Below are 16,998 nucleotides of genomic sequence, written 5' to 3'. Positions count from 1 at the left end.
GCACCTTGGTAAGGTTGTATTTGTGCTGGTTGAAGGTGTGATTTTAGGTAACAGAGTGAACTCTAGATTATGTAGGGTTTCTATCACATATTGAGTGTGTTGTTGGCATTGTGTAACATTGTTTGATTTTATTATCAAATCCTCTAGATATGACAACCCATGGATGTGTTGTCTTCTTAAGTAGGCTGGTACTACTGCTAGACATTTTGTGAACACTCTTGGAGCCGTTATGCAGATTGGCAAAACTTTGAACTGGTAATGTTTTCCTGCTATGACGAACCAGGGGTATTTTCTGTGAGCTGGATGGATGAGCATGTGGAAATACCCATCTTTGAGGTCTAAAGCAGTCATGTAATCGTGTTTTTGTAGTAGTGGAATGACATCCTGCAGAGTTACCATGTGCCAATGTTCTCACAGGATGTATAGATTGAGAAGCCTGAGGTCACCATCTTTTTTAGGAATGAGGAATTATAGTGAATATACTCCTGTTCCCTGTTGAGAATGTGGAACCAATTATATTGCTTGTTTTAATAGTAGAGATTGTACCTCTTCTTGCAGCAGAACGTTGTGTTCTGGGGACAATTTGTGGTGACGTGGTGGTATGTTTGGAGGGGTGGAGATTAATTCTAGGCAATAGCCATTGCAGATAATTGATAACACCCAATTGTCTGTGGCGATATGTTGCCAATGAGAGAGGAATTGCTGTAGTCTTCCCCCCACAGGAGATGTGTGGAGTGGAGGGGTGAGAAGGAAGTCGCTGCTTAGGTGGTGTAGTGGTTTGTTTTGAGGCTTGGAACTTGCCTCTGTTCCTGAATTATTGTCCTCTGTAGGACCCTCTAAATCCCCCTCTTTGATATTGAGGTTGTTGTCCCTGCTTTGTCTGGGAGGTAGACGCGTCAGAGGGCTGTGGCTTAAATCCTCGTCTAAACTGTGGCCTGTGAAAGGAGCCTCTATATGGTGTGGTATATAGTGCCCCCATTGCCTTAGTGTCCAAGTCTTTTCTCAGCTTCTCTATAGTGGTGTCTACTTCAGGGCCAAACAGATGTTACTTATCAAAAGGCATATTAAGTACTGCCTTTTTTATTTCTAGTTTAAAACCAGAGGAGCCAAGCCACGCATGCCTTCTAATTGTAATGGCAGTGTTAGCTCTTTTTCTGGCCGAGCTGACTACCACTGAGTCCACAGGAACCTGGTGTGTTATATAGTCTGGGCCTGTAGGGGCAGGCTTATATTTTTTGTCAATCCTAGGGGTAATGACTAACTTGGACAGATTCACTAAAAATTTGTTCAGCATGTTTAACCATTCCAGGTAACATTGGGAGACACTGGTATCTGGAATGAGTGGAAGACAGTGTGTTAAATAGAAAATCTTCTACCAGGGGTTCAGAATGCATAAGCACCCCATGATAAGCCGCTGTCCTAGAGACGACCTGAGTGTAGGCAATAGCGCCTTCTGGTGGTGAAGGTTTTGAGGGGTAGAGGTCAGGGTCATTATCTGGAATGGGATCAGAATCCATAGAGATCCCATCTATGCGAGTATAGTGTGTGTCAGAGAAGGCAGTGGTAGTGGACTATTGAGAGATGAAAAAGAAAGTTGTGGAGAGTGAGGAGGAGAGGTAGGGAGAGATGCTGGTTTCTCCTTTTGTTTCTTCACTTTTGCTGGTGGTTGAGCAGAATCTAACTCATCTTGAAAGGCCAGCTTTCTTTTAGTCTTTAAAGGAGGTGCAATGAGGATTCGGCCAGTCTCCTTATGTATATAGATTCTCGACTGTCTTTCATCCATAACCTCCAATATTGGCGCAATCTCAGTCTCTTATTCAGACGTTTTCTGAGATTTGTGTATGGGCTTTGAGATTTGCTTTCATGTTCTCCAAAGTCCTTGTTCCTCTGTGTATGAGGATTTTTTCGGCTCCGAAGCTTGGGTCTTTTTCAGTCCTGAAAAATAAGTTGGTTGTTTCGCCTCCGAAGCAGGGTGCCGAATTTTCAACTCTGAAGAGTGAGGACGTTTGCTGGAGTCCGAGGTGAAAGTTTTAGCCGACTTGCTAGACTCCGAAGTGGATAGAGGAGTGGCCTTTTTCGGCGCAGATCCGTAAGATTCGTCATCTACAGTCTTTTTTCGGGTTAAACCATGGTTTCCGGCAGTGGTGTAGCCAAGACCTGGGTGAATTTTAGATTCAGATGATACTACCAGTTTGATGCTGGATGGGAAACTCGATCAAAACAATACCGACAAATAACTAGGTCTTTTAAGGTTTTCCGATTCGAAATCTCAGAGCGAGGAAACGCGTCCGAACCCGACAGCGGAAAGAAAACAATCTAACTATGGAGTCTATGCCCATGTGCACTGTAACGGAGAGGAGGAGTCACTCAATCCTGTGACTCCAAAAAGACTTCTTCGAAGAAAAACAACTTGTAACACTCTGAGTCCAACACTAGATGTCGGAAGAGATGTGCATAGCATGTCTATCTGCAGCTACACGTGCCATAGAACATATATATATATATATATACATATATATACACACATACACACACACACATATATATATACATACACAATATATATATATATATATACATATACACACACATACATATATATATATATATATATATATATATATATACACACACACACACACACAAACGCCAACACTGGAAAGCAAAAAATATATTTCAACCTCAACAAAAAATACACATCGCCATAGTCAATGGCACTGAAGGAAGATACTTTGAGTTCAGACGTGCTTCTTGTGAAAGAAAAGAATACTTCACTCACAGCAAAGTTAGCCAATGCGAAAGTGGGCTCAGCCACTGACCTATGCTGAAAACTGTAGTGGGCGAAAGTTAAATGTGAATGACAACAGGGCAACATGAAGAAGGCTGGGTGAAAGCCCCTGTAAGTATGTTATGTACGTAACTATAGCAAACCAAAATATCTCAGCTAATGCCAGCCCTATATAAAAGATTACTATTTTACTGTAATAATTGTTACAATGGAGTTTTAACGGTAGAATGTCCACTGACAAAGTCAGCACACAGTGTGAAATGCAAGCTGTTGACCAGGTTTATAAAGAACTCTTTTCCAGATATTTCTCCCTCAAAATAACTAGCCCTTCTCCGAGAGTGAACATTAATGGCAGCACATCTGCTGCACTGCGTTTATTGCACGAAAGCAGGAATCTCTGCATGTTACTACAAATGTTGAGTTACAGGCATTTTATTATTAAGTGACTGGCATTAAATTGCTATAAACGTTTTTACAGCTAACAAAGCTGCATTTTGTGTTTATTTCCGTCTACATGGTACTCATTTTTCCTGCAACTACCTAATTCAGATTTAAAGCCGCTTGTGGAAAGTGGAGGTGTGACCATGTATCACGAGGAACAAAACAGCTTCTTCTTCCATGACCTTATGAAGACACTGACTCGGCCTCAATCCCCTTGAAGGTCTTGGAACTCTTAAGTGGCTTGAAACATCCTGTTAATGTATGATGAAGGGTGCATGGAGGAGCTTTTCACATTCACCCAATGTCTGTTAAACCCTTAACTGCCGCATTGGATGCTAAATTCCAAGTTCAGGGCACCGTAAAGCGTGTGCCACAGAGGAAAGTTTTCAAAGAGGCATGGTTGGGAGCATGTGATTTCCGTTGTGGTTTGTAGTTCTAGATTAGTTGTGACACTTGTCATTGATGAAGACAAGCCCATACATAAGTGCAGCATGGCATGATGTTTTCTTCGTGTCATGATGCAAATAACTGTCTGCTTTAAGAATTAAGCAATTAAACGAGCTGGACAAAAAAAAGACACCTCTCGCTTAAACACCATCTACATGCTTCGGAAGATCTACAAATGGATCCCCACCGGAACCAGGATGGTCACCCAAGCCCTCATAAGCAGCAGACTGGACTAAAGCAACGCCCTCTATGCAGGAACCACGGCCAAGCTCCAGAAAAGACTCCAACACATACAGAACGCCTCCGTACACCACATCCTGGACATCCCCCGCCACAGCCACATCACAGCCCACCTGAGAGACCTGCACTGGCTCCCCGTCAGCAAGAGAATCATGTTCAAGCTCCCCACCCACGCTCACAAAGCACTGCACAACACCAGACCAGAATACCTCAACAGACTACTCTTTCTACACCCCGACCCGCTAGCTTTGCTCTGCTGACCTTGCCCTCATTCCACGCATCCACAGAACAACCGCTGGTGGCAGATCGTTCTCCCACCTCGCTGCCAAGACATGGAACACACTTCCTATCCACCTGTGACAGACACAGGACCAGCTAACCTTCAGGAGACACCTCAATACCTGGCTGTTCAAACAGTAGCAGCACCCCGCTCCCCCAGCACCTTGAGACCCTCACAGGTGAGTAGTGTGCTTTACAAATGCTATAATTGATTGATTGTGTATAGGTTAAAGGAAAACGTACAAATGTGGGAAAAATGAAAAAAACAATACTAAAGGTATGTGAATACAAAAATAGCATCCAAAGCATATCTAGGAAGGACTCTGAAGACATCTATTGGAAGAGTATCCATATGTTACTGCGTTTGGAGTACTCCACTAATTTCCTTTTAAAGAACTAGTACAAAACATCTTCCGGTATAGACAAAACATTACCGAGAAAAACATTCAACCCTGAATATCCGAGCTCCTTCATTCTTCCATCAAAGCATTGTGCCTAGCCTTGTTCCGAAGAAATAGTTCTTACAAGAGTAGGTTACACCTTGCTTATTCCTCTTGTTATTTAGCTGTGTGCCCGGCAGTCACAGCAGCAGGTAGATGAAGGTGGGATGGCAATGAAACCAGCGACTGGTAGACCATGCTTCCAGAACACTTGATCTGGCGAGTGGCCAACAAGGGCAGCACTGTAGTGATCTACTTCACTAGACGTTGAGGACTTGCCTTCTGGCTAGGAGGCCATGTCCATAAGCTTATAAGAACTGACAACTGAAGAGTTCATCTCACAATTGATACTTTTGGTTAATTTGTAGTGAGTACATATCACTTCATAAGCGGACTTTCAAACACAGCTACAGACAAATATTAAGCAGTGTCCTGTATGTTAAACTCAACTTATCAAAAACATTTACGAAGCACCTGCTCCAGTAGAAAAACAAGCAGAATAAAAATACAAAACGCCCACCTTTTTCAAGCAACCCACAAACATCTGGACTACTTTTTTCACATTGCCTGGAAAAGGAAGAGCACTGGGCAGCTCTGGATTAGAAAGAAGAGGAACGTTCAACAGAACACTCGAGACTCGATTAGGTAAGAGCCAACATGTGTGAGGGTTTATCTGGGGGTCTCAGTTTCTGCCTCTCAGTAAGGCTCTCTATTGACTACAGAGAGGCACAAGATAAACTGAAGGCCCCAAGATGCACTTTTCCTAAAGCTACACAAGACATTCTGGGATGTACTTTACTTAGAATTACACAAGAAGTTCTGAGGAGGGAGTTACTACATCACGTCTCGCTCACATCAGCAGCTTGATTGTCCCACTGTTTGGAAGCTACAGGTTCCTCCAGTTTACAAACAATCCACACGAGTCTTTGTGGCACCTCTTCTCTCCTACAGCATCCCACAGATATACACACAATCACTAAACTAAGTAGCGGACAGCACAGCAAATTCCTATAACAATGACTGCGGAGATGTCCTCTCAGCTCCTGTAATAATTACAAGCCACTGGCATACAGATCATCCGGGTCTGGTGGCTTAGTGGACTAATACGTCCACTGTAGGGGACTGTGTTTGACCTCATGGTCACAGGTTCAAATCCAGGCAGGTTCGCTCAGCCTTTCATCCAATATTCTGAGGTCGATAAAATGAGTACCATTTAGTTGGGTAACAATAAACATCTGTTATTCAGCGCCAAGATGCCTACGGGTGAACATGTGATATACAAATACACATTATGTTATACAGATCAATCTAAATTTCCAAAACCTCAATAGCACCCTGGACTCTCAGCTTCTCTGGGGGTGATGGAGTGATCTATTCCTGAACACATCCTTTAACAATATGTGAACTATCGCTATGGCAATGGGCCATGTTCCTGTGCCTTACTGTACAGGTGGACTACATGTTTTCACTGCTATAAGTCGTGTCATGGTTTTAACTATCCAATGATGTTTTAATGACCTCCCTGAATCTGGCCTTTCTACAAAAACTCAATTGTCGTTCTGATATTTGAAGTAGATTTGGAGCCTGCACATAGGTCTGCAAATATGTCAAAGGCTTGTTGGGTGCCTTGGGTACAGAAGCTACCATGATGCCAAAACTAAACAGATCATCTGGCCCATCATAAAAATGGCCTATGTTCCAGTATGCGGTTCACAGCAAATTAATTACACTCTAAATGAGCAGAACTCTTGAAAAGTCATCCTTTTCATAAGGTATGCAGCAGCGTGCAGAGGAGGCCAGACTTTATCGGTAATACCTGTATTACCTTTGAAATAGGATCCCTCATGCATGTCCCAGCGTTGAGGATTACATGCATTTCAAAGCAAAAATGAACTTAAACCAGTAACAAAACAGCTTGGCATAGGTTTTGTTACACTGGGGTTATACATAAGGGTTGGGAGGTTACCACTCTCCACACTGAAGTGTAACAAATGTCCATGCCTCTGCTTTCACCTTAAGTCTCAACCGGTCACATTCCATACTGGATATTGTCGTTGCTGCTCTCAATCACGTTTTCGGGTTTCACCTTCAGTATCGCACTCCTCGCGGACAGGAGACTTAGTTAGAATACGCTCATTTGTAGGTGTGGACTGTCATCCTTGCCACAGTTATGAATTTTGATGGGTGATTATCGATTGTAACATGTGAAATAGGAAAAAGAGTATTTCTTAAAGACTTATCTGTGTTGATCATCACAAAGCTACTCTTTAGTTCAGCAACGCTGTTAAAATTAGAAATCAAATTACTTTTGTGCAAGGGTACATATTTATTTTCTTTAAAAACGGAGAATCTGGTTTGTGAACAGTTGTGGCATACTGTTCTACAAACTGGACAGCTGTCCCTTCATTTCTCGGGTTCGGGGAAATATAATGTCTATCCTTACGGAGAGACTGCATTTTTTTTTTTAAAGAGATTTTTCCTTTGTTGATCTTAAGAGTGAGGTTAGAAGAGGAACAGGATATATTTTAAGAAACTACAATGTTGCGACAGCGAATATATTGTGGTGAAGGAGCACTCTGATCACGCACACCAGTGAGCTTTGTAATGAAGCGCCCTGGGCCTCGTGATCAATTATTCACTGATCGACACCTCGGCTGCTTAAAGGCATTTGATCTTTACTTAGATCCTCACTCTGTTCTGTTCCTTTCACCGCTCAACGGAGTCGACAAACGTAAACAGGGCGAGGAGGAAGCTACCTGTGAAATTCGGCAAATGTAAACTTTCAAGAACTCGAAAATGAAAGTCAAATTACATGAAACTTACTTTAAGGATAAAAATAAGATGTACGTGAACCAAATAAATGATTTGTTACCAGCTTCAATGTTTTTCTTTTAATTGGCACCACTATGATCTTGCTTTTATGATTTCTTATGGTGACATCTTAAATATAAAAAAGACCCGGAAAAAAAAGTCAACTTCCCCTGTAGCAATCTAGGTTTCTTCCATCGCTTGAGCACTGTCAAAATAGTTTCGCAGGTTAATACTGCGGCGGTAGTAAATTGTTACCTGCGAGTGAAGTGTGAATTACAGAAGGGGGACAGGGCTGTTCAACTTTTAATATCGAAGTTTTTCATGGTAACACTAGCCTTCAAGGCCTTGAGGTGCTAGTCTAACATGGGAAAAGGGCAACATCCATCGTAGTTTAGGTGTTCACAAGGCGTGCACTCAGGTTTCAGGCATTATGAACCCGACCTATGACCTTGCAACATTGACTGACTACAATATCAGAGCGGATGGGGAATCACATGAAATAGGTGTATGCCTATGGACAGATGGTTTGGGGTAATTCTGCTTCCAGTATAGGGACACTGACTGACATCCGAACGTGTCTTTTTCGGCCAGCCCGCGGGCGCGTCCAACCCCAGTGCAGAGCTGCATTCGCACACCTTCCCATGGCATAAAAACCGTGCGCTCAAGTACTCCATAGGTGACGTGCTTATGAACAATGAGTTGCGGGGAATCACAATAGAGGACACATGAATACAACCAAGACTTCCAGCGTCCAAGATAGTTTACGCCACAGGAGGAAAAAAAGTTGTTTTACTTGTTTAGCAATTAAACATGTACAAAATATTTACCTAAGAAAACGTGTAACCAGTTGAAGCTTCTAAGTTTACTAACTCGGCGTTATGCCAATTTAGGCAATTTTGTACAGAGCACTGGTGGCAATGCAAGCAAAGGCTGATTTACACGTTCAAAGCATCAGAGGCTCAGACGGGCTACACAGCTAGACCTCACTGCTGCTGGTAAGCACGGGTGTCGCACAGCACTCCGATGCCAGTGTCCGAGACTGCGCTCAGATGCCTACACAGTTGGCACGGACGGGAAGGGCGCCCTTACCGGCGTTGGCGAGCCGCTGCTCCTCTTCCCACTCCAGCTGCTCCTTTTCCAGCTGTTCTTCCAGCTCCCGTTCTCGTCTTTCCCGTTCGAGTCTCTCCCGCTCCAGCTTCTCCCGCTCGATCCTCTCACGTTCGGTCCTTTCCCGCTCCAGCCTCTCGCGCTCCAGGCGCTCACGTTCGATCCTCTCGCGCTCACGTTCGATCCTCTCGCGCTCCAGGCGCTCTCGTTCTTGGCGCTCGAGCTCCAGCTGCTCTAGGCGCTCGCGCTCCTGCCGCTCCCGCTCTCTCTGCCGCTCGCGCTCCCTCTCGAGCTGCTCCTCTTCCAGCCGCTCGCGCTCCAGCCTCTCCATCCTCTCGCGCTCCAGCTCCTTCTGCCGCTGCTGCTCCTGCAGCTGCCTGAAACACAGCGAACAAGAGGAGCGTTAAAATGAAAGGAAACCATAGTTACCAGGTAAATGCTTGGATAAACCACCATTAATATTTAATATGAAGCTAATCCATTATCGCAAAGCCGGAAGGTAGCAACGTGCATTATACCATGATCATTTAACGGAGCATTTTAAAGGGACATCGTCGGCATTCAAAACGATGGCATTTCGTGCACAGCAGCATCAGGAAACAGTGCGAGAAAGATGCGCTCTGCACGTGCATGCCCACTTCACGGTATCACCAAGGCTTGCTCATAGCACTGGCCTTTGGCCTCCACCATCAAACTCACAACGGAATCTAGTCATTCACTCGGGAAAAAAAAGTAAATTACAAAGAAATCGTTTTGGCAGCGGTTTGTATATTGAATGTGTTGCGACCTCCCAGGTGTTCAATCGCCATTAGCAGCCCAGACACATCACTAACAGGCGAGATGAAATGTAAGGCACAGGCAGGCTGCAGTTAGACTTCAGAGGACATCGGCTCGTATTGGTCTGCGCCCACCGCACAGCCGAGGGTTCCTCCCCAAAGTATCGGATTCACTATGAAATACCTGTGTTTATAATCTACGTCACATGGGTCTCCTTCAGCAACACTTTGTAAAGATCACAACCCGGAGGCAAAGGAAATGAATGCGGTAAAAGGAGAGGTCAGAAGATGGACTAAACATGAAGCCTTCTCTGCCTACTGCAAAGCACAGCAAAGCAAGGCCTTCCCCTGCAGAGGTGATCGAGGAGCAGGTCTGCCGCCTAGAAACCTTCGAACAAAGCGCTCGGAGAATCTCTGAAACGGCAGAATGTAGCTCCACTATTCAAACAAGCCAAACTAATGTAGACATGGCCAGGCTTACACGAAGGATGGAGTGGACGAAACAAGCAACCACATACTCGAAGGCTCAGGTGTGGTCCTAGCTGTGCCTCAGTGAGCCCCCGGCACAATGCCATTAGAGCAAGAGCGGGCACTGCCTGTCAGCCCGAGGGGAGCATCCAGCGAATGAAAAGATCACCCAACTCAAAAAAAATATAGCGATTAATCAAAGCGCCAAACCCCAGTTTGCTGGCCACAACTAGATTTCTGATAAACGTCCTGAAGGGTGCATGCGGGGCTTCTTACATTTTTTTTTAACACTATTTGTTAGGCATAAGCCAAGATGCAGACAGACACCGCTTTACAATTTTAAACCAGAAAGTTGAACATGGCATTCAAAAAGCATTTTATGTAAGATAGTAGTTGACGATTTTTGCAAATGTATAAATCTGTCCTTCATTAACAACGTGCCGAATGTAGTTTTACTCGCGAATACACATGTGCGCCCAGATACTGTGCTATTTTTAAAACGATTTTCCTATGACGTATAAAGTATTTTCCAGACACTTGTTAACTAACCCTAAATTTAGGCCAAGCAGCCAAATTTAACAAAATGGATGTGTTCACCCTGCAAATTTCACTGTTTGTTTATTTCTGCAGCACACGGTCAAGCAGTCATGTTTGTTGAGTTTCGCGGACATTGTTCTTGCAGTTCTCGAACCAATCTTCCTCGCTTGGTCACAAAACTGTATCTTATGTCAAGGTCCTTCCATTAGATCACTGTGCCTATTCATTCAAAATAGTTTGCTGTTGTTCATCTATTTGCTTTGTTTGACCATCTCCAGATGGCATTAGCATAGAGTGGGCAGAAACAATATTCATGCTGTGGGAGGGTGCTAAGGCAATAGGATGGTTAATAAAACTGTGCTCTGAATTGCTAACAATGTTATATACATTTGCTCGCACCTCGCTGAATCTGCACTTCCGGTTCTATTTCTTATGTAAACCCTAATTTTTTAGAGGTGAGCTACAAGACAAATCTACTCTGAATGCGTTATGTTTCGCTATTGATTTTGCTGCTCACTTGGGGGCCCAAAATATTTTGATCTTATTCTGTATGGCCTATTCGCTAATAGCCCTTATGGCAATGAATTTCTGCTGACTATCGCAATTTCTAAACTTTGAAATAAACCTTTACATTTTTTCTGCATAGACAGGACTCAGTTATTGAGTGAGCCATTTACTTAACTGACTGCATTTCTGATATTTTGTTGTGTTGTGCCGTATCTTGGGGATACATTGTCTCATGAAACCGAGGTTTAACACCATCTCCAATTCATTAATCCATCAGCATTCTGTTGAGATACATTTTTAAGGTGCAAAAGTTGCAGGGAATCGTGCACCCACACCAGCAAACTAAAATGTGGTGTTAATGTTACTTCTAAACCAAGCTGTTATACTAAACGGTGTCACAGCACAGAGGTATATCTATTGAAAGTCTTTAATTAAAGTGGTCTTAACCAGCAACTAGTAGCAGCTTTCCTAACATTTAGATGGTTTATCTCCCATCTCAAGCCCCAAGGAACGTCAGATATTAAAAGCAGACAGATGTGTTTTTACTGATGTGATCTAGAAGAAAATGCGTTATCTATAATCACTCCTACATTTCTTGCCTCTGATTCTGGACAGAAGTGCCTAACTCTTCCAACCCCCAACTAGAAGAACAGACGTCATGAGAATAGCCATGACTTCACACCTGAATGCATATTTACTTTGTTTTGCCTAAACCAGCCACTGCTGAGTTTTTTAAATTAGCTTTAATCTTTCCCGAGGGACATTAAAACTAATCTTATTCTGCATATGTTTAAAAACAAAGCACATATAGAAGATCTGATGAAATGTGTCAGTTGTGCCACATGCTTACTGTGCAGAGTTCAGCTCTTTGATAATCTTGTGCACGCCTTGTTTTATTGGCTTAAAACTGCTTCAACTCTCCCCTTTAAATACGCCCCAATACAGATTAGCTGCTTGATATCAGAAATTGATTTAGTGAAACCTATTCAACAAGATGTCCTCAGGTATGGTAGAGAGATGAAGTATGATTAATGTTACTTTGTCACACTCATCCAGCATCCAACTCCGTACATTCAGTATTGTGATCAGTATGAATTCTTTGCTGTAGAGAAGTCTAAAATGTGACTGATCCATGTCACAGACCGACTTCTGATTAGAAAAAGCACAAATCTGAAAATCTGCATGTGTTACAAGATTTATATTGCAATGGGAGCTGCACCACTGGGTGATACTTGTTCAGGATCATAGCTTAATATTTTTTGCTGGATTCAGGTGGTTCCACCAACACTCATTTTTTGGTGGTTATTTCCCCCTCAATAAATTAAGCCAGTGCAAGACAGAAAAAACACAAAAAGGATAAAGACAGAAAAACATGACAAAGAGAGATGGGATGAAACATAACCCACAAAGTGAGATAATGAGGTAGGGAGTGTCTGGTGGTAGATTAAAGAGGCATTAGGTGCAATTAAGAGTATACACCTTTGGTGTTCTCCACCTCGACCGACCACATAGGTTGAGGACTTCCAACAAGCGTTGGCATTTATTCTTTTAGAAATTGAGCCTTACTCAGGATATTTGGGTCTGTCCCTGGTTTCTTTAGTACCAGGGTCACAATCGCTTGCTCCCATACTCGTGGCACCAGGGACTACCCAAGGGAAGAACTGCACAAAGAAGTACAAATTCTATTAAAGTAGTCCATGCATACCAGCATGATTCCAGCTGGACATGCTTCGGCACAACCCTTGTTTTTACATTCTGAAGTGGATCTGCCTCCTAGAGCAGTAATATGGCTTTCACCTACACATAAACCATCAAACGGTTCCCGAGTAGAACTCGGTATCGTTTTACATGAAAGATGTTCAGCGTTTGGCCAGTCTGTCTTAAAATAATTCTGACACAGAACTGCAGAATACTTGGTAGACATTAGCATCCTTAAAGTATTTAGGATTAAAAAAATGAGTTAATCTGAAAACCTCTTCAGCTGTATTTTGTGCCCTTGTATTGTTTTTCTACATAGTCTACCCATAATCTTACCATACACGTATTTAAGTCCCGCAAGCTTTATGGTAATGCTTAGCTTAGTCTAATTTTGAAAAATATCATGGCACAGATCGGCTACTGGTAGCTCATGTAAGCGGTGCAATGGCATAAAGTGAATTTGTGACCTATGCTTCAAACTTTAGATTCACGTTGATCATGTCATCTTTGTTCGCAAAGTTCAACAGTGGGTTAGGGTCTTGTTTCAGAGTCGTAATCTTAGCCCATGCACTTCGCACTGCAGTATCGTATGTTTTTTGTTTTTTTTGTTTTTTTTACCTTCTTGTTCCTAAAAACCCAATCAAAGGAAACTGCCCAATAGTCAGTAACTCTTAGGCTCACTGAGTCTGATACTTTAACAGCAGATAGAGGAATATATTATATATCTAATGTACGTCCCTTGCTATGTCGAGACCAACAGAGCTCAAGAGTAGTACAAATGTCCATCAGCCTCTAGATCTTCACACCCTCAGAGCAGCCTGCCCACATACGAACCCCCTCCCAGGAACAGTAAATGGGACACAGACAAGAACAATGATGACAGCAAATTGACTGTCTCTTGGCAGAGACTTGTATTAGGCCTCAGCAGGCGATAAATAAGAATCCCTGAATCTGAAGCAGAAAGTGACACCAAAATCTTAAAGTGGGATTTGAAGTGCATCTTTAAACACTATCGCTAGCCCGCCACCTTGTTTAGTCACAGTCTACTCAAAGCACCTTGTAGGATTGCTAGAGCCAAATGTGGTTTTGAGGTTTTTGTTACATTACCCCTATGACAATATGACCCCTGGTATTCTGCAGCACAACACAGTTATCCACCAATTTTACTCACCATAAGTTACTTTAGTTTGACCACTTCTGTCTCATGTATGCCAAGATCCCACCATTGCACTTAACTACCTAACATAAATGGCTCTGCCCGCAGCTCAGTCCACATTCGCCTTGCTTATATGCCCTCTGTGCAACCTGCACATGTTCATTCAGTTCCCTGCAACTAGACCTTCAAGTCTAGCCAACAAGAGCGGGTGAGATGGTTGCTGCAAAATTAAAACCAAGCTGTGCACAGCCCGTGAAGTGTGCAAAATACAGAATCCAAAAGCTCTCCTCTTTTACAATTTTGCCAAAACTTTAAACAAACACCTAGAACTCTAATCCCAAGTACACCTTAATTAGAAACACCGAGCAAGCGTTTTAAAAGAGAAGAAAATCCCCATCACACTGTTGCTGGTAAAATGTTCCACGCTTTCCTAGAGGAAAGAAAGAATTCATGAATTTTCACATACTGCAAGCTTCACAGTAGCGTTCGTGATTCATCATTTTTGCGTCAACTTGTACTGTTTAAGTGACCAGACATTTGTCAATTCAGAAACGCACGTGGTATGGGTGAATGGCAAAAAAATGTTGTCCTCAATAGAATAGAGGAAAAATTGTGAAATAACATTTTTGTCATACTCTCCACATAATGGGCATCATAAATGATGTAAAGTATGGGAAATGAGCCACCCTGTAATTCTCTGAACTGCAATAGGCTATTAACATTATGTTAAAAAAAAAAGGCAACCAAAAAATAAAAAAAATAAAAAGGAGCGCCCCGCAAATCTGGCACTGAAGAACTCATTTTCACCCCTTTTCAGGTGTTATGGACACGTTATTAAACCAAATGCTGTCACTCACAATACAAGGACGCCTATGGGTGAAGTGTGATAACCTATTGCCCCATGCAGTATGCTCTGATGACTGGAAGCAAAATGTGAATGTAACGGATGAAGAGGGCTGACACAGAGCCCTTCTAGGTATGTTTATATAAATGTACATTAAATGTGGATTTTTCTGGAAAGCAGGAGGCTGGCGTCACAGCTGAAGCCGTTTCAATGACAGACCTAACAATTACCTCAGAAATACTGTTCCAAACAAACACGATTGTAATTCTAATCGATGTGCCAGCCCAAAATGATGCCTTTTCATGTTATCGCTGTGAAAGCAGCCATCAGAGAAAAAAAACAAAAAAATTTAAACCCTTCTTCATTCCTCCACCATAAGACAGTGAGTAAAGTGAAATGTAAATCTTTTCTTCTTTCTTGTACGATCCATCCTCTGACATACATTCAGAAAGAGCACTGCTCATCAGTTCACAGACTATTGGCATCAAGTTTTGAGGGACAACAACAGTCGCATGCTTACATGGTTGACAAGTGGGTTTTTAGGTCGAGTGTAAGCGTTCGACCTCGTGTGTACTTTCAGTATACTTCTGAAGGCCTACAGCAATTTCATTTGTTTGTTTCAGTGTCCTTTAAAAATTCTTGCTCACTAGTGGTCAGTTCTGCCTTTTCTCCCTCCTTTTTCTGTTTCGGAGCAGTGACCAACTACTGTATTATTCCACTTTGATTTCTTTATCTGTTGCTGTGATGGACTATTTTTGTTATTTCTTTGGTGCTCCCCTGTTGGTGTTTTAGGTTGGTAGCTGCCTGCGTTTCATTGCAGCATTCCATTCCTCCCCATCTCCTCCCATGTCACTGATATTTATTATGGGTTTATTCCAGTGCTAGTCTAGTTTACCTCTGGCTCCTTAAAAAAAAAAAAAAAAAAGCTTATTTTACAAAAGAAAAACCCAGTCGTTAGCTCACTGGTCACAAAAGCCACAATAATATGCCCTTTCTGGTAGAATGTAGCCCTTTCTGGTAGAATGTAGCTACACCTAGAAGCAATGGTGTGAAATTTGCTTAGTCTCACATCTCCATCTAGAGTCTCTTTCCATGGCCCCTCCCTACCAGCACTCACATCACACCCCGGAATTACTTATCTCCTTTATAGGGGCCATATATTTTCTCAGGCTGCTCTGCTCGTGTGAGGCAAGAATGCTTGCAAGACTTTTCATTCTGTTAAAATAAAAATAAAATACTTTTCTAGTCTTATCTTCTAATTTTGTTCAGATTTCTGTCAGTAGCCGCCAGGGACCACCAAAACATGGCAGGAAGACAAAATTATGAGACAGGTTTGACCAATTTATGTGGCAAGAAAATTCCAGTTCTGAATTTACAGTGCCAATAACTCAAGAAAATGCTAGGCCTATTGTAGTGAAAAGGCTTGTTATTCTCTTCATCCAGTTAGCCATTTATTATGCCCGTCTTTATGCTAAACCATTTTTCTATTAAGCTGAAAGGAGAGTGAGCAGGCCTTAACCCAGACTATCCCTGGCTATGGCTACAAGACAAATCTAGTACCTTGCAAGACACTAGTGGTGGCTACTGGCAACAAAGGATGGCCTTTGGGGGTGGGGGTAATGGGGACAGGAAGCCTGTGTCATGTCTCCAACCTGGCTGTGTTAATGTAAATGTGCATGTCAGTTTGGCCGGCCTAAGGTGGCAGGCCAAACCAACATGCGCACTTACAAGAGCCCACCACTACTCCTCTCTGCCATGGCTTCGCCCTAAACTCTCATGGCTAATCCCATGGCCCAGCCAGACAGTGAATTAGCAATTAGAGGGTGATGCTTCTCTGCTATTACAGAGGAGCCACCCCTGAAGACAGTTCGCAAGCAATTTACAGCTGCAGCTAAAACCACCGTGCTCTGTGCAGCACATGTTCACAGAAATCAAACCCACTTGTGAGGAGGTTTTGAAAGTGATCATCATATTTGACTAAAAAAGACCGTCTCCCACACACTGCCAGCGTGCTTTCTGAATTCATATTTCCATAATCAAACGTCATAGAACGAGAAGCTAATCCTGGAATGAAAGTTTAATATATGTAGATAAATGTAGAAATCTATGCATAACAGCAGTGATGACTAACAAAGTATCTAGTTTGCATCTAGGTTCACAAAGGGTACCATTACAGAGATTGAAGGGGGAGGGAGGCAGTAGGAAAACTATTATGCTTTAACTGCAGCAGGACACTTTCCAGCACTTAGATCAGACAGCCCTGCAGAATGAATCCCTGTCGCCCAGCACACTAATGATGAGCGTAAGCTTGTATGACACCTTGGGGACCAGGCACCACTCTCTCCCTTCTTTTAAAACCCAAACTTAAGGCTTTCTTGAATTGTTGGAGTGAAGATAGTGGGGAGGTGATGACAGAATACTACGGACATTTGTATGTTAAGGTACCATGAACCACTTGT

At 42.7% G+C, this 16,998-nt stretch overlaps 1 protein-coding gene across 6 annotated transcripts in view; it reads right to left on the bottom strand.

Annotated features, from left to right (window-relative positions):
* ENAH (ENAH actin regulator) overlaps positions 1-16,998 on the bottom strand; it is a 490,360-nt gene that overhangs the window by 155,800 nt on the left and 317,562 nt on the right. For all 6 annotated transcript variants that reach the window (XM_069236196.1, XM_069236193.1, XM_069236192.1 and 3 more), the window contains one exon: positions 8,536-8,930. In XM_069236196.1, the coding sequence (XP_069092297.1) occupies positions 8,536-8,930 (395 nt within the window). The remainder of the gene's footprint in view (positions 1-8,535; positions 8,931-16,998) is intronic.

Source organism: Pleurodeles waltl, chromosome 5, assembly GCF_031143425.1.
Source record: "Pleurodeles waltl isolate 20211129_DDA chromosome 5, aPleWal1.hap1.20221129, whole genome shotgun sequence".
Classification (NCBI taxonomy): domain Eukaryota; kingdom Metazoa; phylum Chordata; class Amphibia; order Caudata; family Salamandridae; genus Pleurodeles; species Pleurodeles waltl.
This window is presented reverse-complemented; position numbering and strand designations above follow the sequence as displayed.